The sequence below is a fragment of the Diprion similis genome, chromosome 3 (genome assembly GCF_021155765.1).
Source record: "Diprion similis isolate iyDipSimi1 chromosome 3, iyDipSimi1.1, whole genome shotgun sequence".
Taxonomy (NCBI): domain Eukaryota; kingdom Metazoa; phylum Arthropoda; class Insecta; order Hymenoptera; family Diprionidae; genus Diprion; species Diprion similis.
The window spans coordinates 6,750,042-6,776,266 of NC_060107.1; the positions used below are offsets into that span (position 1 = coordinate 6,750,042).

Here is a 26,225-nt window from a genome sequence, read left to right on the forward strand (position 1 = left end):
AACTTCGAGTGAATATTAAAAATGTAACGAATATAAGGGAGCCCATAATGATACTCTGCTTAAAATTCGTAGAACCGTTAACAAATAGTGTGAACAATATTTTTGTAAGATTATACAACTTTCACAGTAAAATTTTTTGATCTCTTCCGAAAAGAAAGAAGTTATTGATTTTGATATGATGTATATAATTTTTTAGCATTTCATATCCAAAATACAATATTCAAGGCGAAAAACGCAAACATTTACTTTCATCAATACATCATTTTGTTCGAAAATTATATTGATTAGAAAAGTTCAAAGTTGCAATTTTTTGAAAATTCATGACTGAAGTGAAAATTTAAACAGGAAATACGAAGAAATTAAAAATCGCCTTTCTATCAAAATATGAAGATTGTATAAATACAGTTGACTACACAGAAAATTTATTTCTATCTATATAATTGTCCGATTTCAAGAATAAGGCCTCATTACAAGATTCATTCGAAAAAATCTATTCATCTTGGTGTAGATGCAATGGGATCCCTATTAAACTACAGTTTAATAAAGAGAATTCGTTACAGTATACTCTATAGAACTGGAATTCCAAATTTCAGTAACAGGTATATTTTCATTATAATGAATGCCCAAAGCACTGGAATTAAATTATGGTTAATGATTAACAAATGAATGAGCTATTTTTCGTTTTATAGATAAAACTATTACTATACATGCATATGTATATTCCGCCCAAAAGAAATATACGTATAATATGCGAAAATGTTTAAGTGATACAATATATGCGTATATACGTAAAATACACAGAAATTATATGCCTATTTGAAGACGTATACGCACGTTTGCTGTCTGGAAATATGTATATAGGTTGTGTACAAAACTGCTCAACGAAACAAAAACGAAATTCATATGATAAATACATTATAGCTTCGTTGAATGATACTTCATTTATAATCTTCTAAATTATCATAATTTGTGATTATATTGAAATTGGATTAGCCAACAAAATGATATTTTTGGTAATCTTGATGAGATATGTGCCTCGTATCTAGAACTCCTTTGTGAAAAAATATCCTTAAATACTTATGTATATTTACCAATAAAACTTGAGAATGCTTTTTAGTTGTAGATAATACGTTACTTTGAATCATGGAATATTTCAAAGGTAGTTTAAACATTTCGCTGTGCGAACTGCAGGAAATGAATAATTTTTTATCCCTGCAATTTTTATACAAAATTTTTAAACTTATCGATCCTTTAAAATTTTTATTTTTTTCTCAACAATATATATTTCACTGGTGCTCTGCATGGTTCAATAATCACAGTCCAACTTAATAATTTTAACACGTGATAAATAAGTGACAAACGAAATCAGTTGAGTATTGGTCATTGTTCGAATAACTTAATAAAGTGCAATTAATTGGTCAGCAATCTTTTTTTTTTTTTTTGAGGAATAACAATACCATATTCTGAATCCTCTGTAATGTCTTCTGCATACTGTAACTATATTTTATAATGTTCGATAGAGAAGGAATTGTTGTAAATTATAGATAAAGATATAGGTAATAATTTTTTCAACAAAAAACCAGAAGGAGAACGAAATAACAGTTTCTGAGAATCGGACAAAAGATATCATTTTCGGTACGGCCAACCATTCTGAAACAGGATATTGACAGACACGGACAGATATGAATCGTATCTGTGAAAGTCTATCCGGAAATATTGTGTATATCCTATCCGAACGTGTTAGATTGTGTTGGACATTATTTGTAGGGAAATTTTCCACATGCTAACACATATTTCGGAATACGTTTTACAAGTTGTCGGTGACTATTGTTTCTTCGTGGACAAGGTGAAATAGAGAAATGAGATCTAATGTGGCAAATCCCGCAAGCCACTCACTGAATTGACTGAAATTGAATCGGACGTCTTTTCTTGTAACGGGTTTTCGAACACCTGTTTCCATACTATCCGCTACTGGGATGTATTTATGCATCCATAAAAGTAATTTCATCATTAATTAGACCTCTAAAGATCAGTCGATTCTCCAAACAACGGTTTCACGACAACCGAGATAGACCAAAATAGCGAATGGAGCAATAGATACAGTATGCGCCTGCATATAGATGACCGAGGTTGCAGGCAAGAAATGCAGGTAGCCGTTACTTGGGCTCTGCGACCAAAAACCGCTGGCAATGTGAAATTGTGAACCGGTAAAGATGCGGATTGATTGTTGAATGTCACACAGCACGGATTAGTAAATGCTGTACTTGGATAATTTTACAATTTATGCCAATGTCTTTCTATTCATGATACTGGGTAATAGGTCTCGATGAATGACTTTAAAAACTTTTAGAATGAACTCATTGCGGTTGCACATCACACTTAGGAGAGGTTATAACAGCCCACGTTGTTACAAATATTCTACACAAATTATACATGGTACGTATTGTTCGTCGATGAGATTATGTAGTCAGTTTTTTTTAAGGCCAATCAGTATTAACGGAAAACTTGGCCGAATTAAGATTATTCAATGAATCAAATTCAACTAATTTATTCTGTTCTTCTCATGTTCAGATTTCCCCCCTACCTACAATTGTAAAGATGTGGAAAGCAAATGGTACGATATCTGGGAAAAGAATAACTATTTTCCGACAACAAATAGCGATAAAACTCCATTCACAATTATATTACCACCACCCAACGTAACAGGAACATTACATCTGGGACATTCACTGACTGCAGTAATACAAGATTCGCTGGCAAGATGGTAGATTAGAATTCAGAGATATCTGATAATTATTACGCTGCCTGTGATTTCTAAATACTTAAATTTTAGAAATTATTTGGTTACTTCCGAAGGCCCTTACATTTATGAACTGTCAATGGTTGCTGTTCTGTTAAAGTCACGGTTCAATGAAAGATGATTAACAATCACATTACGAGGAAAAATACCACCAGATTTAGGAAAAGTCTTTGCTATTAAAAATCACTCTTTCCCACTGGTTTTAGTCAATTGTACTTGAAAATCGTTTTAAATACTATTTTCTAACAGGTACAGAATGAGAGGCCATCCAGTTGTGTGGATACCGGGACTGGATCACGCAGGAATAGCTACGCAGGTGGTTGTTGAAAAGCAATTACAAAAAAGCAAAGGATTATCTCGGCATGAACTTGGGAAGGAAGAATTTTTAGCGCATGTCGCAAGTTGGAAAAATGAGAAAGAATATGTAATAGACAAGCAGTTGAAATCATTTGGTGCTAGCCTGGATTGGTCTAGAAAATTTTTCACCAAGGACGAGGTATCAGCTGAATAAATAACGTTCTAACTTATATTGAAAATCACAATGGTTATTAGCGCAGTTTTTCATTTATAGAGATGTAGTAACGCTGTTACAGAAGCATTTGTTCAATTGGCTGAACGAAACTTGATTTATAGAGATAAGTCTATAGTCAACTGGTCACCAACTCTTCGCAGTGCTATATCTGATATCGAAGTTGAATATATTCCAGTTACTGGGAAAACTGAAATAGAAATTCCTGGTTATGAGAAAAAAATCATGTTCGGACAAATAACTGAATTCTCTTACAAGCTGCAAGATTCTGGTAATCAAATTGATTATAAAATGATCATTTTATAAACTATATGTGTTCCAAAATCCTTTGAACATTATCACTCTCTCACTTTTTGATAGAGAAATTTTCAATATCGTTTTAGACAAAGTCCTGATGGTAGCATCCACACGACCTGAAACCATGTTAGGAGATGTAGCGGTAGCTGTACATCCAGAGGATGAAAGATATTCTCAATACATCGGTTCTCAGGTGTGGCATCCATTTAGAAAAACGCATATTCCCATAATTGCAGATCGATTTGTAGATATGAATTTTGGCACAGGTAAGAAAATCACGAAACAGGTATATAGAAACGGGTACTGGTATCGTCGGACTAAACCGCATTCAAGCTTTTATGATGGACTTAACACTGATTTATTGAAAATTGTACTTGCAGGTGCGGTGAAGATTACTCCAGCACATGATCCGGTTGATTTAGAAGTTGCTAAAAGACATAATTTGGAAATAATCAATGTTATAGATGAGAAGGGTAACATGATATCGGAAACTGAACTATTTCAGGTAGTGTGAATTTATCACCAAGTTGCAGATTAGTTACTGTTCCTGTTAACAACCTGTCATTTCTTCATTTTTTACCATGAATTATTAATTGGAAGATTATTTAATACCAAATTTTGGTTTTTTCATGCTTGTGAAACAATAGGGAGTTCCAAGATTCTTAGCACGTGAAACAATTTTGACGCACTTGGCTAATGATAATGCTTTAGGAGAAATAAAAGATCACAACATGGTAGTACCAAAGTGTTCTCGGTCGGGTGATATTATAGAGTATCTACTTAAGGAGCAGTGGTTTATTAAATGTAAAAGCATGTCTGCTCTTGCATTAGAAGCTGTTAAAAATGGTAGCCTAAAGATTGATCCATCTGTACATGAACGGACATGGTACAATTGGCTTGAAAACATCAAGTAAGACTTCTGATGTTTATTATCTATTGTTATCAGTTTGAAACAATCCTGTTGATTTATCGAAATCTGGTACAATTCATTGAATATTACTGATAAGGGTCCAAATATTGTTCAGGGACTGGTGCGTATCGAGACAATTGTGGTGGGGACATCGCATTCCAGCATTTCTTTGCAGCAATGGTTCAGAATCTATTTGGATTATTGCACGAACTGAAATTGAAGCTCTGGTTAAAGCTCAAAACAAATTTGGCAATGAGGTGACGATTAAACAGGATGAGGATGTTTTAGACACATGGTTTTCATCGGCACTTCTACCCTTCACAGCAATGGGTTGGCCCAATCAAGTAAGGATTCGCCGTGAATTCTTATTTTCTAGACTTATTGAATTTATTATCCTTAATTTTTATTACCTACACCATTTTGTCACTTCTGATACATTTTACTCTGCCCAGTTCTAGAAATCTATTATGTGTTTTTCAGACTGACGATTATAAAAAGTTTTATCCGCTGTCAATGCTTGAAACTGGTCACGACATACTTTCCTTTTGGGTAACAAGAATGGTCATGCTTGGTACAGAACTAACTGGTCAGTTACCTTTCGAGGTATGGTAATCATGCAGATTTATTTATGACTTCTTTCCTTTGAGCAAATGCATGAACAGATTTATACTTTCAGGAAATACTCTTGCACGGAGTTTTGTGCGACAATCAAGGAAAAAAAATGTCCAAAAGCCTTGGTAATGTCATAACTCCGGAAAATATTACTCAGGGTATATCGTTGCAAGTAAGCTCTCCACTTTTTTTTCATTGGACAGATAGCAATCTACCTTTTCTTAATGAGCAAATATCACGATTATTGCTCCAAATATTTAATTATTTTATTTACAGAATCTGAATGAACAAGCCAAACAAAATTATCAAGCTGGAATATTTTCGCTTAAGGAGCTGCAAAGAACAGTGAATTTAAATAATAAAATGTTTCCAAATGGAATCCCTGAATGTGGAAATGATTCATTACGATTTACATTATCTTCCCTTGAAATAAAGAGTGCGTAATGAGTTTTTTTTATCTAAATCTCGTAAAGAATGTTCAACTTGACTGTTTCATAATGGAAGTATCTTCATTCTCTCATAGATCACTACATAAATTTTGATGTAAGTGAATGCGTGAAAAATAAAAAGTTTTGCAATAAAATCTGGCAAGCAAGTAAGTTTGTCCTAACTGCAACGTCAAAACATCCGTGTCTTCCTGATGCAAAACTAAGTTCGATCGATAAATGGATACTAAGCAGACTATCATTGATGGTGACAGAAGTGAACGAAGCGTTTTTACACAGGAATCTTCACCTTGTGACGTCAACTATGAAAAACTTTTTTTACAGGGAATTCTGCGATTGGTATTTGGTATGCATTTTCTCATTTAATACTTATGTAATAGAATATTGTTTTGATATTTTGATTAATAGATTGGTATTCGATCTCACTATTAATAAGTTTCGTGAATTTACAAGCTTGTGAAGAGGACTTTCACTCTGATATACAAACTTGTACTAACATTACGTATTTACTAGGAAGCCACAAAGCCAGGATTGGCAGATCCAGAAGCAAATACAGCCAGTGGACACATACGTACTTTGATCAAGTGTCTGGATGTTTCTTTGAAGATAATTGCACCGATCACACCTTACCTGGCTGATGAATTATATTCGCTACTATCTCAGCGTATAGACTCATTGCCAACTTTGGAGTCACTCATGCAAACGACTTATCCCACGTCAGAAGAAGTATAGCAGTTAATAAAGTATAGTTAAGTTGAAGACTGATATTTTGCATCGCAATACTTATGTAATTTTTGCAGTTTCAAGAGTTTAGAGATGAGGTTCTAGAAGAGAACATTGGAAAAGTTTGGAAAGTCGTATCAACGATAAGAAGTCTTACTTTAGCGACTAAGTTAAAGTCGAGGACAAGTGAAGGTAATATATTCAATGAAAAAATCAAAAGTGAATTCCAGAAATGTGAACTTTCGTTACAATGAAGTACCATTTCATATTACAGCACACGTCGTGCTCAGTTCAGAAGATAATATGAATTTGTTTCTCGAAAATTCAAGCGTTATTGCCGTGTTAAGTAGAGTTCAGGGCGTGAAAGTAGCGCTTGAAAATAATTACGTTAAAATGGAGAATTGTATATCTGATACTGTTGGGAGTAATGCTGTGATATATCTTTCAATTGAGGTAAAACAAAATTATTACGTTTTGTGTATATATTCTATTTTTTTAAATTCCGGGTAGAAGAATTCTCTCCATTTCTACAGCATAAACACTAAATTATCAACTATTAAACTAATTAATTTTAATAGGATCCAAAGCAAGCAGTAGAACTTCAAGACAGAATTGAAAAGAAGATCTCCACGTTAGAGAAGCAAATGAACAGATTGTTAGAATTGACTTCAGCACCTGGTTACATTGCCAAGGCACCCGTAGATATACAGAGCAGGCATTCTCAAACGGTAAATTTGTGATATTTGTAAATCACGGACTGATTATTTATAGTGTAATATTTTCTATATTCTACAGAAAGACAGAATCCATCAGGAGTTGGAAAAACTCAGACAAATGAGAGCAAACAGTGCATAAGGAAGAAAATTATTGAATCTAACTTGCAGTATATGAGGTTTGGGGCGCTGTGCATAGGTAATTCAACACCTAAGAATACTAAATTGCACGCATAGACCAGACACCGATCGTAACATCGTTTATGCAGTACGTTTTTTATATACTTCATACTCAAATTTGTTTTAATATTAAAATTTACTGAATGATAATTTTACAGCTGAGTCGTAGCATCATTACATTCAATTTACATTATTTGATGGCAATGACAAGAAATTCTTGAGCTATCACTTAATTAGATAAAATTTACGCTTCAATTTTCGTCAACCTCCATCTCATTTTCGCTACTGCCTTCACTAGTAGATTCTTCATCTTCACTTTCAGATTCTGAACTTTCAGAATCTATCCATGTTTGCGAAGTAATGTCGCTTTTGATTATTGTTTTCCATTCATCCAACTTACGAAAGTCTGTAAATCAGGAGGGAAGAAAAGATTGAGAAAATTTTTGATCTCTGTTCAATTACTATTAATTTGCTGCTCAAATGTACCACAAATTGCAACTGGTTATATAATTTACCTAATTTGTAAAAATCATTTAGTGTATATTGTCTGTCTCCATCTTCAAACATCCCACCAAACAAGTACAGCATTCCATGCTTGACGGCGAGCCCAGGATTAATTCGAGGAGATGGTGAGAAAATATCGTCCGGTCGTTTTTGCTCCTTAATTGTACTGTTGGTTGCACTGGACGGACCAACAGTGACCTGAGTATGGATAAGTGAAGTGTTAATTCAATTAATCATTTTTTTTTTGTCGTTGATCATTTTGTTGTGACTTATGATTTTGAATTTGTAGCAAAATTTTAGCCAACTAGGCTTTATTGAAGTGATGGATTATTTTACGAATGAAAAAATCATTTTACTGCGGCAATTGTGTTGTATGTAGATATATACAGTTAATAAATTCATTGGAAATAATGAAAATCAAAATAACAAAGTATTACTAACCGTGAAAATTCCGTCAGAGACAATAGTTGGTTCAGGAGTGACTTCCATCGCATTTGGAACTTCATCGTCACTACCATCATCATTGTCACCACTTTCTTCGTTAGTATCGCCATCTTCTTTTTGTTTTCTACGTTTGCGCCTCTCTTGCGGATTTTTCTTTCCACTTAATGTTACTATGAATCAAAAAATGATTTCTATTAGCTAAAGTTACTACCGAGTAACTATACTTTTGAGTCCATATCCCCAAACCTCATTTCATTCAGTTAAAATTCAGGCAATGACTCATACTTTTTTTCCTAATATACCTGTTCGCCACTGGTACTTTTCAAGGTCTAGTGCAATAAGGTCATTGAAAAATGTTCCTTTAAGGTCTTCCTCATTTTCTTCTTCGTCAAAAACACCACCAAACATGTACGCGAGATTCGATTGAGCTAAAATCGCTGCAGCACTACATCTTGGTGATATCGTTATGCCACTTTGTTTCAGAAGAGTCCATTTCCATTTTAATCCAGTCTGATCATTTTCTACAATTTGAATCCATGGTTTAATAATCAGAAAATTAAAAAGCTATTTATTCTTCGTCTAAAACTCACTCTCTGGGCTCAATAAAAACATATCAGTGTGTACGTGACCCTTATCTACATCTTTTTTAATTCTCTCTTTACTGTAGCCGCCGTAAACTAGAATTTTATTATCCGGTGTCGGTAATACTATACATCCAGATCGTGGAGCTGGTGGAGAACCTAAAATAAATGTATTTACACAATGATGGTAGAATATAGTAGAAATTAAACCACAGTATCATAATATTATATCTTTCATTTCATATTACTTTAAATTTGATTTTAATTCTCAAAAAACTGCAAGAAAAGTTTTTTCAAACTCTACAAACCTGAAGGCTCCAACTTGTTCCATTTGTATGTTGTGAGATTAAATACATATACGTCGTTGAAATATTTGTAATCTCTGAGATTGTCATGAAAGCCGCCAAATATAAATAGCTGTTTTTTCATATGGACCATTCTATGACCACTTCTCGCTGATGGTCCACCAGTGGCTCTAGATAATTAAAAGAAGAAGTCCGATGAAGAAAACAACAAATTTGCTCAACATTTTAATTTACGAGCACTACTCTTGTGCTTACCCGATTTTCTCCCATTTCTTATCCCCAAAGTGATAGACCCACAGATCTCGATAATGGTAGAACTGTGACTGTGAAGGGCTTGAATATTCACCACCAAAGACCCACAGTTGACCTTTACTTACTGGAACAGCTAGCGCTTGATGTCCGCATCTAGGTGCTGGGCCACCAGGTGCCTTAATTATGGACCATTCGTTGTTGCTTAGATTGTAAAAGAACATGTCTCCGTACACAAATGTCTGAAATGAATTTTACCATGTTGTTTCAGAGAAATTTTCATTGATAGAACTGAAATTGAAGTCAAACTAATAGACATATTTGCACCATAAATTTTATGAATACCGTTTTTCCATTGTAAAACTCTCCTCCAAGCATTACTAGCTCATCTTTGAAAGGATGTGCGGTTAATGAAAAATTGACACGATGTGATGGTGGTGAGACAACTGCTTCAACGACACGTTGCCTCTTTGCCTCTTCCCGCTCAATTTCTGCCACCACTTTCTCGATATCATCCTACAATGCATAACAAAATAATTGCTAATTTGTCAAATGATAAGTGTTATTTTGTTTTGAGTGTGCGAACAATCGTTAAGCAACGACGTAGGAAGTCTTTTAGACTGTGTTCAAAGCTAACTTAAGTTACAACTATTTCTCAAATCTCACATGAATTAATGTAGTACGACGATTCAATTGATTAAATACAACTGTTGTTTAGAAAATTTTGATGTATGTGAAGCAATTAAGTAATCGAAAATGATAACAACGTAATTTGTATTCTTAGCACTCCAAGTTGATAAACTAACCTCTCCGAGTGCAGCCAACTCTTTCTTTTGTTTGGCAGTAAGCTTTTTTTCTGTTTTCATTGCTGTTTTTTCAATACCGCTAACTTTCTTCTTATTTTTATCCTTTTTACCCATTGCTAACCGGAAAATTTAATGAAATCAACAGAAATTCTCGGTACGATTGACAACCTAACCTAACACTCCACTACCGACCGGCAACACGTGTTGAGTGTTCCTGAAACGTGGTGGCGTTCCGAAATTATAATCATCTCTGAGTAGTCTGAGTCTCCACAGAGGGTTTCAACATCTTCGTTATAACAGATCAGTAGTTTCAATTGGATTAGGAGCGGGAATATCAGCTGATGGTTAGGGCTGAGTTCGCATGTGCATGGACGAGTAGTAACCAATCAAAATGTTCGAAATACATTTTTTGACACAGTGTGCGGTAAGTTCGTTTTACCGTGTTTGCGGAGCGTGCGGTAAATGAATGTTACCTTTACCTAGAAATTCGTTTATTTCGTATATTCAGGAATAGCGACTTAGATATTACAGGCTTTTTGTTTATTTTTTGAGTTTTAACGGCGGAAAATACAGTTGAGAATGTTATTTAGTTGAGATTTCGAATTTCGAAGCGAGTCCGGAAAGTTCTCGAAATTAGGTTTAGGATTTAGAAGTAGTTGCGGATTTCGAGTTTCGTTGGAGACTTGGAATGTAGAGTATAGTCGAGAAGGTTCTCGAATTTAGATTTAGAATTTAGGATATAATTTCGTTTGAGATTTCGGTTGAACTTAGTTTTAAGAATCTTGCGGTCGCGCCGAAGCTCCGAGTCGGGTGATTGTGACCACCGTCTGTTCGGTAGCCGGGTCGGCACGCCGTAGAGAAATTCGTTTAGTCATAGTTTCGGTTTCGGTTTCGCAGCGATTATCGCTGACTTTGAGAATGATTCACTTTCGATTTGGGATAGGGAATGTTTCGATTTAGAATTTGGAGTTTGAGAATGTTCAGAAAGTTTGGGTAGCGAGCGAAAAGCTCAGTAAATTAAGAATTAGCGTAATGTACGGTAAATTTTAGTTAATCGGTTCTGGATCGCGAAGCGCGAATGTCGTATGATTCTGGCTTCTTTTTGTTTTGTTTTTGTATCGCTGTTATGATTCAAAATACATTATTTTGTTTTATTTTGTTAATTAGCGTGACGCTTTCGAGTGCCTTTCTCTCTCTCTCTCTCTCTCCGAAAATTACCCCTCCCCTCACGGCGGTACTGAGCTATCGAGTATCTGAGCCGAGGACTAGCAAAAGTAAAGATTTTGAGGCGTGTCAATCACGCCAAGCGTCCAACACAATCGTTTGATGTTTTTCGTAAGTTCATTTTGTTTCAGATCATCGCGGGTGCCAATTGCGTTGTGAACATGTAAGTTCTCGGCCACGTCTCCGGGTGGCCAAGGATAGCGAAAATCCGCGTCACAATACTTATATTGATGACTGTGAAAATTTAACGTTAGAAATTCCGATTTTTCGATGTGAGTTTGACATTTTTTGCTGAAGGTGCAGTTTTTCTCACATATTCACCACGTGAATGACTTTCCTTTTACTGTGCGCTATTGATTAAGGTAGTATGCCGCATCTGCTTCAGTTAGATCGCATCTCTGGGATTATTTGGTGTCGTGTTCTGCAACGTGCTCGACCACCCCCCGGTCTGTCGAGCAGATCAAGATCACAGCTGACTCCACCGACGCACTAAGGGTGCGTTCCAATATTAGCTTCCAGTGCTGTCAATAATCTTTTATCTCTTTTGTGCTGCCGAGTCCGTTAATGTATCATTCACAATCGACCTAGTGCAGTGGTAGTGCAGTGGCAGGGACAGTGGTTATGCAGTGCACAAATTTAAAATTACGAATCTCATTCAAGCGTTCACAATCTGCGGTTTACCACTACACTAACCGGATGTGAACGCTCGCGTGGTATTGGTATTTTCAAACTTCCGCACTGCACTACCATTGCACTAAGTCGATTGTGAGCTACTTGTTAGCTCTGTTCTCTGTTCTATTGAGTTTTTAGCACTGCCAGCTGCTTTCAGAACGCCCCCCCCCCCCCCCCCCCCCCCCCTCGAAGGTACGGGGCGATAACTCATACAGTGGATATGTCACATTGAGGGACGTAACAAACACCGAGGATAATCCATTTAACGTTCGGGCATTATCCACTGCCGCTGCATACCAATATAAATTGGAGTAGTGGTTCGGACACGCCGAGCAGCAGTTTATGGCACCTATGTGCACGACAAAACTTTGACTAACAAACAACGAAAAAAACTATACCATATAACGTTTTCGATGTTCTAGATGTACTAATTTATGTCGTGCATCCTCTTACTCATATTTTCTTTGTCGTACACTTTGAAACTGTTTGGCAACTTGTTAATGTGATATACACTGACACCCGAACACCTGTACTAGAATAAGGGCGTACTAAATAAACTGTGACTGAATTGGAACTGAAATTGTGTACCCTGAGTTTGTCATTTTCCTTCCCCGTTAGTCCAAAAATCCCGTGCAAATTTGATTACTTTTGAGAGTAACTTTTCATCGAGTCCTCCCAGCGAGTCAAGACTATGCGCATTAGCTTCCTCTCGCAAAATTGCGTCGATATGATGCATCAAAAAATTGTTTTTTGCATCATTGACGATCGTGAAAATTTTCACCAAGAATCGAAGGGGGTAGCCTTACTTTTTGTTGGCCGAATAACCTTTTGTTTGGAATTTGATTTCGATAACGCTTTCTAGACTAATTGAACCCCCAGGAACTCAAAAAACACATGAAAAATAGCGTGGGACGAACAGCAGAGAAATGACGACGAAAATCTGCAGTTTTTTGACTGTAACTTTGCAGGCGTTGCTCGCAGCGTATTGGGACTGCGCTGAATCGATTTCTCTCGCAAAATTACGTCGGAATAGTGCCTCACAAAATTAATCGCAGCACTTTTCAAAGTCGTCGAAATTTTCGCCAAAAATCCGAAGGGGTTAGCCTTACTTTTTTGGTCAATTTCTGAGCCGAAAATTTCTCGTCTTGGAATCCATTCGTATGACCCTTTCTAGACTAATTTGACCCCCAGGAACTCAAAAAACACATGGAAATTAGCGTGGGACCAACAGCAGAGAAATGACGACCAAAATCTGCAGTTTTTTGGCTGTAACTTTGCAGGCGTTGCTCGCAGCGTATTGGGACTGCGCTCGATCGATTTCTTTCGCAAAATTACGTCGGAATAGTGGCCTACAGAATTAATCGGAGCACTTTTCAAAGTCGTCGAAATTTTCGCCAAAAATCCAAAGGGGTTAGCCTTACTTTTTTGGTCAATTTCTGAGCCGAAAATTTCTCGTCTTGGAATCGATTCGTATGACCCTTTCTCGACTAATTCGACCCCCAGGAACTCAAAAAACACATGGAAAATAGCGTTGGACCAACAGCAGAAAAATGACGACCAAAATCTGCAGTTTTTTGGCTGTAACTTTGCAGGCGTACCTCGCAGCGTATTAGGACTGCGCTCAATCGATTTCTCTCGCAAAATTACGTCGGAATAGTGCCCTACAGAATCAATCGCAGCACTTTTCAAAGTCGTCGAAATTTTCGCCAAAAATCCAAAGGGGTTAGCCTTACTTTTTTGGTCAATTTCTGAGCCGAAAATTTCTCGTCTTGGAATCGATTCGTATGACCCTTTCTTGACTAATTCGACCCCCAGGAACTCAAAAAACACATGGAAAATAGCGTTGGACCAACAGCAGAAAAATGACGACCAAAATCTGCAGTTTTTTGGCTGTAACTTTGCAGGCGTACCTCGCAGCGTATTGGGACTGCGCTCAATCGATTTCTCTCGCAAAATTACGTCGGAATAGTGCCTCACAGAATTAATCGCAGCACTTTTCAAAGTCGTCGAAATTTTCGCCAGATATCCATAGGGGTTAGCCTTACTTTTTTGGTCGATTTCTGAGCCGAAAATTTCTCGTCTTGAAATCGATTCGTATGACCCTTTCTAGACTAAATCGACCCCCAGGAACTCAAGAAACACATGGAAAATAGCGTGGGACCAACAGCAGAGAAATGACGACCCAAATCTGCAGTTTTTTGGCTGTAACTTTGCAGGCGTTGCTCGCAGCGTGTTGAGACTGCGCTCAATCGATTTCTCTCGCAAAATTACGTCGGAATAGTGCCCTACAGAATCAATCGCAGCACTTTTCAAAGTCGTCGAAATTTTCGCCAAAAATCCAAAGGGGTTAGCCTTACTTTTTTGGTCAATTTCTGAGCCGAAAATTTCTCGTCTTGGAATCGATTCGTATGACCCTTTCTTGACTAATTCGACCCCCAGGAACTCAAAAAACACATGGAAAATAGCGTTGGACCAACAGCAGAAAAATGACGACCAAAATCTGCAGTTTTTTGGCTGTAACTTTGCAGGCGTACCTCGCAGCGTATTGGGACTGCGCTCAATCGATTTCTCTCGCAAAATTACGTCGGAATAGTGCCTCACAGAATTAATCGCAGCACTTTTCAAAGTCGTCGAAATTTTCGCCAAAAATCCGAAGGGGTTAGCCTTACTTTTTTGGTCAATTTCTGAGCCGAAAATTTCTCGTCTTGGAATCCATTCGTATGACCCTTTCTAGACTAATTTGACCCCCAGGAACTCAAAAAACACATGGAAATTAGCGTGGGACCAACAGCAGAGAAATGACGACCAAAATCTGCAGTTTTTTGGCTGTAACTTTGCAGGCGTTGCTCGCAGCGTATTGGGACTGCGCTCGATCGATTTCTTTCGCAAAATTACGTCGGAATAGTGGCCTACAGAATTAATCGGAGCACTTTTCAAAGTCGTCGAAATTTTCGCCAAAAATCCAAAGGGGTTAGCCTTACTTTTTTGGTCAATTTCTGAGCCGAAAATTTCTCGTCTTGGAATCGATTCGTATGACCCTTTCTCGACTAATTCGACCCCCAGGAACTCAAAAAACACATGGAAAATAGCGTTGGACCAACAGCAGAAAAATGACGACCAAAATCTGCAGTTTTTTGGCTGTAACTTTGCAGGCGTACCTCGCAGCGTATTAGGACTGCGCTCAATCGATTTCTCTCGCTAAATTACGTCGGAATAGTGCCCTACAGAATTAATCGGAGCACTTTTCAAAGTCGTCGAAATTTTCGCCAAAAATCCAAAGGGGTTAGCCTTACTTTTTTGGTCAATTTCTGAGCCGAAAATTTCTCGTCTTGGAATCGATTCGTATGACCCTTTCTCGACTAATTCGACCCCCAGGAACTCAAAAAACACATGGAAAATAGCGTTGGACCAACAGCAGAAAAATGACGACCAAAATCTGCAGTTTTTTGGCTGTAACTTTGCAGGCGTACCTCGCAGCGTATTGGGACTGCGCTCAATCGATTTCTCTCGCAAAATTACGTCGGAATAGTGCCTCACAGAATTAATCGCAGCACTTTTCAAAGTCGTCGAAATTTTCGCCAGATATCCATAGGGGTTAGCCTTACTTTTTTGGTCGATTTCTGAGCCGAAAATTTCTCGTCTTGAAATCGATTCGTATGACCCTTTCTAGACTAAATCGACCCCCAGGAACTCAAGAAACACATGGAAAATAGCGTGGGACCAACAGCAGAGAAATGACGACCCAAATCTGCAGTTTTTTGGCTGTAACTTTGCAGGCGTTGCTCGCAGCGTGTTGAGACTGCGCTCAATCGATTTCTCTCGCAAAATTACGTCGGAATAGTGCCCTACAGAATCAATCGCAGCACTTTTCAAAGTCGTCGAAATTTTCGCCAAAAATCCAAAGGGGTTAGCCTTACTTTTTTGGTCAATTTCTGAGCCGAAAATTTCTCGTCTTGGAATCGATTCGTATGACCCTTTCTTGACTAATTCGACCCCCAGGAACTCAAAAAACACATGTAAAATAGCTTTGGACCAACAGCAGAAAAATGACGACCAAAATCTGCAGTTTTTTGGCTGTAACTTTGCAGGCGTACCTCGCAGCGTATTGGGACTGCGCTCAATCGATTTCTCTCGCAAAATTACGTCGGAATAGTGCCTCACAGAATTAATCGCAGCACTTTTCAAAGTCGTCGAAATTTTCGCCAAAAATCCAAAGGGGTTAGCCTTACTTTTTTGGTCAATTTCTGAGCCGAAAATTTCTCGTCTTGGAATCCATTCGTATGACCCTTTCTAGACTAATTTGACCCCCGGGAACTCAAAAAACACATGGAAATTAGCGTGGGACCAACAGCAGAGAAATGACGACCAAAATCTGCAGTTTTCTGGCTGTAACTTTGCAGGCGTTGCTCGCAGCGTATTGGGATTGCGCTAGATCGATTTCTTTCGCAAAATTACGTCGGAATAGTGCCCTACAGAATTAATCGGAGCACTTTTCAAAGTCGTCGAAATTTTCGCTAAAAATCCAAAGGGGTTAGCCTTACTTTTTTGGTCAATTTCTGAGCCGAAAATTTCTCATCTTGGAATCGATTCGTATGACCCTTTCTAGACTAAATCGACCCCCAGGAACTCAAGAAACACATGGAAAATAGCGTGGGACCAACAGCAGAGAAATGACGACCAAAATCTGCAATTTTTTGGCTGTAACTTTGCAGGCGTTGCTCGCAGCGTATTGGGACTGCGCTCAATCGATTTCTCTCGCAAAATTACGTCGGAATAGTGCCCCACAGAATCAATCGCAGCACTTTTCAAAGTCGTCGAAATTTTCGCCAAAAATCCAAAGGGGTTAGCCTTGCTTTTTTGGTCAATTTCTAAGCCGAAAATTTCTCGTCTTGGAATCGATTCGTATGATCCTTTCTAGACTAATTCGACCCCCAGGAACTCAACAAACACATGGAAAATAGCGTGGTACCAAAAGCAGAGAAATGACGACCAAAATCTGCAGTTTTTTGGCTGTCACTTTGCAGGCGTTGCTCGCAGCGTATTGGGACTGCGCTCAATCGATTTCTCTGGCAAAATTACGTCGGAATAGTGCCCTACAGAATCAATCGCAGCACTTTTCAAAGTCGTCAAAATTTTCGCCAAAAATCCAAAGGGGTTAGCCTTACTTTTTTGGTCAATTTCTGAGCCGAAAATTTCTCGTCTTGGAATCCATTCGTATGACCCTTTCTAGACTAATTTGACCCCCGGGAACTCAAAAAACACATGGAAATTAGCGTGGGACCAACAGCAGAGAAATGACGACCAAAATCTGCAGTTTTCTGGCTGTAACTTTGCAGGCGTTGCTCGCAGCGTATTGGGATTGCGCTAGATCGATTTCTTTCGCAAAATTACGTCGGAATAGTGCCCTACAGAATTAATCGGAGCACTTTTCAAAGTCGTCGAAATTTTCGCTAAAAATCCAAAGGGGTTAGCCTTACTTTTTTGGTCAATTTCTGAGCCGAAAATTTCTCATCTTGGAATCGATTCGTATGACCCTTTCTAGACTAAATCGACCCCCAGGAACTCAAGAAACACATGGAAAATAGCGTGGGACCAACAGCAGAGAAATGACGACCAAAATCTGCAATTTTTTGGCTGTAACTTTGCAGGCGTTGCTCGCAGCGTATTGGGACTGCGCTCAATCGATTTCTCTCGCAAAATTACGTCGGAATAGTGCCCCACAGAATCAATCGCAGCACTTTTCAGAGTCGTCGAAATTTTCGCCAAAAATCCAAAGGGGTTAGCCTTACTTTTTTGGTCAATTTCTGAGCCGAAAATTTCTCGTCTTGGAATCGATTCGTATGACCCTTTCTAGACTAATTCGACCCCCAGGAACTCAAAAAACACATGGAAAATAGCGTTGGACCAACAGCAGAAAAATGACGACCAAAATCTGCAGTTTTTTGGCTGTAACTTTGCAGGCGTTGCTCGCAGCGTATTGGGACTGCGCTCAATCGATTTCTCTCGCAAAATTACGTCGGAATAGTGCCCTACAGAATCAATCGCAGCACTTTTCAAGGTCGTCGAAATTTTCGCCAAAAATCCAAAGGGGTTAGCCTTACTTTTTTGGTCAATTTCTGAGCCGAAAATTTCTCGTCTGGGAATCGATTCGTATGACCCTTTCTGGACTAATTCGACCCCCGGGAACTCAAAAAACACATGGAAAATAGCGTTGGACCAACAGCAGAAAAATGACGACCAAAATCTGCAGTTTTTTGGCTGTAACTTTGCAGGAGTTGCTCGCAGCGTATTGGGACTGCGCTCAATCGATTTCTCTCGCAAAATTACGTCGGAATAGTGCCCTACAGAATTAATCGGAGCAATTTTCAAAGTCGTCGAAATTTTCGCCAAAAATCCAAAGGGGTTAGCCTTACTTTTTTGGTCAATTTCTGAGCCGAAAATTTTTCGTCTTGGAATCGATTCGTATGACCCTTTCTAGACTAATTTGACCCCCAGGAACTCAAAAAACACATGGAAAATAGCGTTGGACCAACAGCAGAAAAATGACCACCAAAATCTGCAGTTTTTTGGCTGTAACTTTGCAGGCGTACCTCGCAGCGTATTGGGACTGCGCTCAATCGATTTCTCTCGCAAAATTACGTCGGAATAGTGCCTCACAGAATTAATCGCAGCACTTTTCAAAGTCGTCGAAATTTTCGCCAAAAATCCAAAGGGGTTAGCCTTACTTTTTTGGTCGATTTCTGAGCCGAAAATTTCTCGTCTTGGAATCGATTCGTATGACCCTTCCTAGACTAATTCGACCCCCAGGAACTCAAGAAACACATGGAAAATAGCGTGGGACCAACAGCAGAGAAATGACGACCAAAATCTGCAGTTTTTTGGCTGTAACTTTGCAGGCGTTGCTCGCAGCGTATTGGGACTGCGCTCAATCGATTTCTCTCGCAAAATTACGTCGGAATAGTGCCCTACAGAATCAATCGCAGCACTTTTCGAAGTCGTCGAAATTTTCGCCAAAAATCCAAAGGGGTTAGCCTTACTTTTTTGGTCAATTTCTGAGCCGAAAATTTCTCGTCTAGGAATCGATTCGTATGACCCTTTCTAGACTAATTCGACCCCCAGGAACTCAAGAAACACATGGAAAATAGCGTGGGACCAACAGCAGAGAAATGACGACCAAAATCTGCAGTTTTTTGGCTGTAACTTTGCAGGCGTTGCTCGCAGCGTATTGGGACTGCGCTCAATCGATTTCTCTCGCAAAATTACGTCGGAATAGTGCCCTACAGAATCAATCGCAGCACTTTTCAAAGTCGTCGAAATTTTCGCCAAAAATCCAAAGGGGTTAGCCTTACTTTTTTGGTTAATTTCTGAGCTGAAAATTTCTCGTCTTGGAATCGATTCGTATGACCCTTTCTAGACTAAATCGACCCCCAGGAACTCAAGAAACACATGGAAAATAGCGTGGGACCAACAGCAGAGAAATGACGACCAAAATCTGCAGTTTTTTGGCTGTAACTTTGCAGGCGTTGCTCGCAGCGTATTGGGACTGCGCTCAATCGATTTCTCTCGCAAAATTACGTCGGAATAGTGCCCTACAGAATTAATCGGAGCACTTTTCAAAGTCGTCGAAATTCTCGCCAAAAATCCAAAGGGGTTAGCCTTACTTTTTTGGTCAATTTCTGAGCCGAAAATTTCTCGTCTTGGAATCGATTCGTATGACCCTTTCTAGACTAAATCGACCCCCAGGAACTCAAGAAACACATGGAAAATAGCGTGGGACCAACAGCAGAGAAATGACGACCAAAATCTGCAGTTTTTTGGCTGTAACTTTGCAGGCGTTGCTCGCAGCGTATTGGGACTGCGCTCAATCGATTTCTCTCGCAAAATTACGTCGGAATAGTGCCCTACAGAATCAATCGCAGCACTTTTCAGAGTCGTCGAAATTTTCGCCAAAAATCCAAAGGGGTTAGCCTTACTTTTTTGGTCAATTTCTGAGCCGAAAATTTCTCGTCTTGGAATCGATTCGTATGACCCTTTCTAGACTAATTCGACCCCCAGGAACTCAAAAAACACATGGAAAATAGCGTTGGACCAACAGCAGAAAAATGACGACCAAAATCTGCAGTTTTTTGGCTGTAACTTTGCAGGCGTTGCTCGCAGCGTATTGGGACTGCGCTCAATCGATTTCTCTCGCAAAATTACGTCGGAATAGTGCCCTACAGAATCAATCGCAGCACTTTTCAAGGTCGTCGAAATTTTCGCCAAAAATCCAAAGGGGTTAGCCTTACTTTTTTGGTCAATTTCTGAGCCGAAAATTTCTCGTCTTGGAATCGATTCGTATGACCCTTTCTAGACTAAATCGACCCCCAGGAACTCAAGAAACACATGGAAAATAGCGTGGGACCAACAGCAGAGAAAGGACGACCAAAATCTGCAGTTTTTTGGCTGTAACTTTGCAGGCGTTGCTCGCAGCGTATTGGGACTGCGCTCAATTGATTTCTCTCGCAAAATTACGTCGGAATAGTGCCCTACAGAATTAATCGCAGCACTTTTCAGAGTCGTCGAAATTTTCGCCAAAAATCCAAAGGGGTTAGCCTTACTTTTTTGGTCAATTTCTGAGCCGAAAATTTCTCGTCTGGGAATCGATTCGTATGACCCTTTCTGGACTAATTCGACCCCCAGGAACTCAAAAAACACATGGAAAATAGCGTTGGACCAACAGCAGAAAAATGACGACCAAAATCTGCAGTTTTTTGGCTGTAACATTTGCAGGAGTTGCTCGCAGCGTATTGGGACTGCGCTCAATCGATTTCTCTCGCAAAATTACGTCGGAATAGTGCCCTACAGAATTAATCGGAGCACTTTTCAAAGTCGTCGAAATTCTCGCCAAAAATCCAAAGGGGTTAGCCTTACTTTTTTGGTCAATTTCTGAGCCGAAAATTTCTCGTCTTGGAATCGATTCGTATGACCCTTTCTAGACTAAATCGACCCCCAGGAACTCAAGAAACACATGGAAAATAGCGTGGGACCAACAGCAGAGAAATGACGACCAAAATCTGCAGTTTTTTGGCTGTAACTTTGCAGGCGTTGCTCGCAGCGTATTGGGACTGCGCTCAATCGATTTCTCTCGCAAAATTACGTCGGAATAGTGCCCTACAGAATCAATCGCAGCACTTTTCAGAGTCGTCGAAATTTTCGCCAAAAATCCAAAGGGGTTAGCCTTACTTTTTTGGTCAATTTCTGAGCCGAAAATTTCTCGTCTTGGAATCGATTCGTATGACCCTTTCTAGACTAATTCGACCCCCAGGAACTCAAAAAACACATGGAAAATAGCGTTGGACCAACAGCAGAAAAATGACGACCAAAATCTGCAGTTTTTTGGCTGTAACTTTGCAGGCGTTGCTCGCAGCGTATTGGGACTGCGCTCAATCGATTTCTCTCGCAAAATTACGTCGGAATAGTGCCCTACAGAATCAATCGCAGCACTTTTCAAGGTCGTCGAAATTTTCGCCAAAAATCCAAAGGGGTTAGCCTTACTTTTTTGGTCAATTTCTGAGCCGAAAATTTCTCGTCTTGGAATCGATTCGTATGACCCTTTCTAGACTAAATCGACCCCCAGGAACTCAAGAAACACATGGAAAATAGCGTGGGACCAACAGCAGAGAAAGGACGACCAAAATCTGCAGTTTTTTGGTTGTAACTTTGCAGGCGTTGCTCGCAGCGTATTGGGACTGCGCTCAATTGATTTCTCTCGCAAAATTACGTCGGAATAGTGCCCTACAGAATTAATCGCAGCACTTTTCAGAGTCGTCGAAATTTTCGCCAAAAATCCAAAGGGGTTAGCCTTACTTTTTTGGTCAATTTCTGAGCCGAAAATTTCTCGTCTGGGAATCGATTCGTATGACCCTTTCTGGACTAATTCGACCCCCAGGAACTCAAAAAACACATGGAAAATAGCGTTGGACCAACAGCAGAAAAATGACGACCAAAATCTGCAGTTTTTTGGCTGTAACTTTGCAGGAGTTGCTCGCAGCGTATTGGGACTGCGCTCAATCGATTTCTCTCGCAAAATTACGTCGGAATAGTGCCCTACAGAATTAATCGGAGCACTTTTCAAAGTCGTCGAAATTTTCGCCAAAAATCCAAAGGGGTTAGCCTTACTTTTTTGGTCAATTTCTGAGCCGAAAATTTTTCGTCTTGGAATCGATTCGTATGACCCTTTCTAGACTAATTCGACCCCCAGGAACTCAAAAAACACATGGAAATAGCGTTGGACCAACAGCAGAAAAATGACCACCAAAATCTGCAGTTTTTTGGCTGTAACTTTGCAGGCGTACCTCGCAGCGTATTGGGACTGCGCTCAATCGATTTCTCTCGCAAAATTACGTCGGAATAGTGCCTCACAGAATTAATCGCAGCACTTTTCAAAGTCGTCAAAATTTTCGCCAAAAATCCAAAGGGGTTAGCCTTACTTTTTTGGTCGATTTCTGAGCCGAAAATTTCTCGTCTTGGAATCGATTCGTATGACCCTTCCTAGACTAATTCGACCCCCAGGAACTCAAGAAACACATGGAAAATAGCGTGGGACCAACAGCAGAGAAATGACGACCAAAATCTGCAGTTTTTTGGCTGTAACTTTGCAGGCGTTGCTCGCAGCGTATTAGGACTGCGCTCAATTGATTTCTGTCGCAAAATTACGTCGGAATAGTGCCCTACAGAATTAATCGCAGCACTTTTCAGAGTCGTCGAAATTTTCGCCAAAAATCCAAAGGGGTTAGCCTTACTTTTTTGGTCAATTTCTGAGCCGAAAAGTTCTCGTCCGGGAATCGATTCGTATGACCCTTTCTGGACTGATTCGACCTCCAGGAACTCAAAAAACACATGGAAAATAGCGTCGGACCAACAGCAGAAAAATGACGACCAAAATCTGCAGTTTTTTGGCTGTAACTTTGCAGGAGTTGCTCGCAGCGTATTGGGACTGCGCTCAATCGATTTCTCTCGCAAAATTACGTCGGAATAGTGCCCTACAGAATTAATCGGAGCACTTTTCAAAGTCGTCGAAATTTTCGCCAAAAATCCAAAGGGGTTAGCCTTACTTTTTTGGTCAATTTCTGAGCCGAAAATTTTTCGTCTTGGTATCGATTCGTATGACCCTTTCTAGACTAATTTGACCCCCAGGAACTCAAAAAACACATGGAAATAGCGTTGGACCAACAGCAGAAAAATGACCACCAAAATCTGCAGTTTTTTGGCTGTAACTTTGCAGGCGTACCTCGCAGCGTATTGGGACTGCGCTCAATCGATTTCTCTCGCAAAATTACGTCGGAATAGTGCCCCACAGAATCAATCGCAGCACTTTTCAAAGTCGTCGAAATTTTCGCCAAAAATCCAAAGGGGTTAGCCTTACTTTTTTGGTCAATTTCTTAGCCGAAAATTTCTCGTCTTGGAATCGATTCGTATGACCCTTTCTAGACTAAATCGACCCCCAGGAACTCAAGAAACACATGGAAAATAGCGTGGGACCAACAGCAGAGAAATGACGACCAAAATCTGCAGTTTTTTGGCTGTAACTTTGCAGGCGTTGCTCGCAGCGTATTGGGACTGCGCTCAATCGATTTCTCTCGCAAAATTACGTCGGAATAGTGCCTCACAGAATTAATCGCAGCACTTTTCAAAGTCGTCGAAATTTTCGCCAAAAATCCAAAGGGGTTAGCCTTACTTTTTTGGTCAATTTCTAAGCCGAAAATTTCTCGTCTTGGAATCGATTCGTATGATCCTTTCTAGACTAATTCGACCCCCAGGAACTCAACAAACACATGGAAAATAGCGTGGTACCAACAGCAGAGAAATGACGACCAAAATCTGCAGTTTTTTGGCTGTAACTTTGCAGGCGTTGCTCGCAGCGTATTGGGACTGCGCTCAATCGATTTCTCTCGCAAAATTACGTCGGAATAGTGCCCTACAGAATCAATCGCAGCACTTTTCAAAGTCGTCAAAATTTTCGCCAAAAATCCAAAGGGGTTAGCCTTACTTTTTTGGTCAATTTTTGAGCCGAAAATTTCTCGTCTAGGAATCGATTCGTATGACCCTTTCTAGACTAATTCGACCCCCAGGAACTCAAGAAACACATGGAAAATAGCGTGGGACCAACAGCAGAGAAATGACGACCAAAATCTGCAGTTTTTTGGCTGTAACTTTGCAGGCGTTGCTCGCAGCGTATTGGGACTGCGCTCAATCGATTTCTCTCGCAAAATTACGTCGGAATAGTGCCCTACAGAATCAATCGCAGCACTTTTCAAAGTCGTCGAAATTTTCGCCAAAAATCCAAAGGGGTTGGCCTTACTTTTTTGGTCAATTTCTGAGCCGAAAATTTCTCGTCTTGGAATCGATTCGTATGACCCTTTCTAGACTAAATCGACCCCCAGGAACTCAAGAAACACATGGAAAATAGCGTGGGACCAACAGCAGAGAAATGACGACCAAAATCTGCAGTTTTTTGGCTGTAACTTTGCAGGCGTTGCTCGCAGCGTATTGGGACTGCGCTCAATCGATTTCTCTCGCAAAATTACGTCGGAATAGTGCCCTACAGAATCAATCGCAGCACTTTTCAGAGTCGTCGAAATTTTCGCCAAAAATCCAAAGGGGTTAGCCTTACTTTTTTGGTCAATTTCTGAGCCGAAAATTTCTCGTCTTGGAATCGATTCGTATGACCCTTTCTAGACTAATTCGACCCCCAGGAACTCAAAAAACACATGGAAAATAGCGTTGGACCAACAGCAGAAAAATGACGACCAAAATCTGCAGTTTTTTGGCTGTAACTTTGCAGGCGTTGCTCGCAGCGTATTGGGACTGCGCTCAATCGATTTCTCTCGCAAAATTACGTCGGAATAGTGCCCTACAGAATCAATCGCAGCACTTTTCAAGGTCGTCGAAATTTTCGTCAAAAATCCAAAGGGGTTAGCCTTACTTTTTTGGTCAATTTCTGAGCCGAAAATTTCTCGTCTGGGAATCGATTCGTATGACCCTTTCTGGACTAATTCGACCCCCAGGAACTCAAAAAACACATGGAAAATAGCGTTGGACCAACAGCAGAAAAATGACGACCAAAATCTGCAGTTTTTTGGCTGTAACTTTGCAGGAGTTGCTCGCAGCGTATTGGGACTGCGCTCAATCGATTTCTCTCGCAAAATTACGTCGGAATAGTGCCCTACAGAATTAATCGGAGCAATTTTCAAAGTCGTCGAAATTTTCGCCAAAAATCCAAAGGGGTTAGCCTTACTTTTTTGGTCAATTTCTGAGCTGAAAATTTTTCGTCTTGGAATCGATTCGTATGACCCTTTCTAGACTAATTTGACCCCCAGGAACTCAAAAAACACATGGAAAATAGCGTTGGACCAACAGCAGAAAAATGACCACCAAAATCTGCAGTTTTTTGGCTGTAACTTTGCAGGCGTACCTCGCAGCGTATTGGGACTGCGCTCAATCGATTTCTCTCGCAAAATTACGTCGGAATAGTGCCTCACAGAATTAATCGCAGCACTTTTCAAAGTCGTCGAAATTTTCGCCAAAAATCCAAAGGGGTTAGCCTTACTTTTTTGGTCGATTTCTGAGCCGAAAATTTCTCGTCTTGGAATCGATTCGTATGACCCTTTCTAGACTAATTCGACCCCCAGGAACTCAAAAAACACATGGAAAATAGCGTTGGACCAACAGCAGAAAAATGACGACCAAAATCTGCAGTTTTTTGTCTGTAACTTTGCAGGCGTTGCTCGCAGCGTATTGGGACTGCGCTCAATCGATTTCTCTCGCAAAATTACGTCGGAATAGTGCCCTACAGAATCAATCGCAGCACTTCTCAAGGTCGTCGAAATTTTCGCCAAAAATCCAAAGGGGTTAGCCTTACTTTTTTGGTCAATTTCTGAGCCGAAAATTTCTCGTCTGGGAATCGATTCGTATGACCCTTTCTGGACTAATTCGACCCCCAGGAACTCAAAAAACACATGGAAAATAGCGTTGGACCAACAGCAGAAAAATGACGACCAAAATCTGCAGTTTTTTGGCTGTAACTTTGCAGGAGTTGCTCGCAGCGTATTGGGACTGCGCTCAATCGATTTCTCTCGCAAAATTACGTCGGAATAGTGCCCTACAGAATTAATCGGAGCACTTTTCAAAGTCGTCGAAATTTTCGCCAAAAATCCAAAGGGGTTAGCCTTACTTTTTTGGTCAATTTCTG

General features: G+C 39.7%; 2 protein-coding genes across 2 annotated transcripts; one reads left to right on the forward strand and one right to left on the reverse strand.

Annotated features, from left to right (window-relative positions):
• The first annotated feature begins 2,182 nt into the window (after positions 1-2,182).
• LOC124404200 (valine--tRNA ligase-like) lies at positions 2,183-7,417 on the forward strand. The gene is made up of 17 exons (XM_046878148.1): positions 2,183-2,436; positions 2,572-2,764; positions 3,050-3,296; positions 3,372-3,600; positions 3,713-3,892; positions 4,007-4,131; positions 4,274-4,536; positions 4,652-4,880; positions 5,017-5,139; positions 5,213-5,320; positions 5,425-5,584; positions 5,672-5,940; positions 6,108-6,320; positions 6,395-6,509; positions 6,592-6,770; positions 6,896-7,045; positions 7,113-7,417. The coding sequence occupies exons 1-17, from the start codon at positions 2,331-2,333 to the stop codon at positions 7,170-7,172; spliced, it is 2,949 nt and encodes a 982-aa protein (XP_046734104.1). The 5' UTR covers positions 2,183-2,330; the 3' UTR covers positions 7,173-7,417.
• Positions 7,105-10,328, reverse strand: LOC124404201 (kelch domain-containing protein 4-like). Its single transcript, XM_046878149.1, has 9 exons — positions 10,100-10,328; positions 9,639-9,809; positions 9,300-9,535; positions 9,048-9,214; positions 8,749-8,898; positions 8,461-8,679; positions 8,156-8,328; positions 7,726-7,912; positions 7,105-7,616 (listed from the first exon to the last, which is right to left on the reverse strand). Exons 1-9 carry the CDS (start codon positions 10,211-10,213, stop codon positions 7,462-7,464), a joined length of 1,572 nt encoding a protein of 523 aa, XP_046734105.1. The 5' UTR covers positions 10,214-10,328; the 3' UTR covers positions 7,105-7,461.
• Positions 10,329-26,225: the final 15,897 nt, after the last annotated feature.

What these genes read in the sequence shown, in the direction of transcription:
- LOC124404201 (XM_046878149.1), bottom strand. Translation starts at nt 10,213, where the DNA reads ATGGGTAAAAAGGATAAAAATAAGAAGAAAGTTAGCGGTATTGAAAAA. An exon ending in GTTTTTATTGAGCCCAGAGA is followed by an intron (nt 8,680 to 8,748) that starts GTGAGTTTTAGA and finishes TTCAAATTGTAG; the next exon opens with AAAATGATCAGACTGGATTA. An exon ending in TCTCTGACGGAATTTTCACG is followed by an intron (nt 7,913 to 8,155) that starts GTTAGTAATACT and finishes ATCCATACTCAG; the next exon opens with GTCACTGTTGGTCCGTCCAG.
- LOC124404200 (XM_046878148.1), top strand. Translation starts at nt 2,331, where the DNA reads ATGACTTTAAAAACTTTTAGAATGAACTCATTGCGGTTGCACATCACA. An exon ending in TGATATATCTTTCAATTGAG is followed by an intron (nt 6,771 to 6,895) that starts GTAAAACAAAAT and finishes TAATTTTAATAG; the next exon opens with GATCCAAAGCAAGCAGTAGA. An exon ending in AGAGCAGGCATTCTCAAACG is followed by an intron (nt 7,046 to 7,112) that starts GTAAATTTGTGA and finishes TATATTCTACAG; the next exon opens with AAAGACAGAATCCATCAGGA.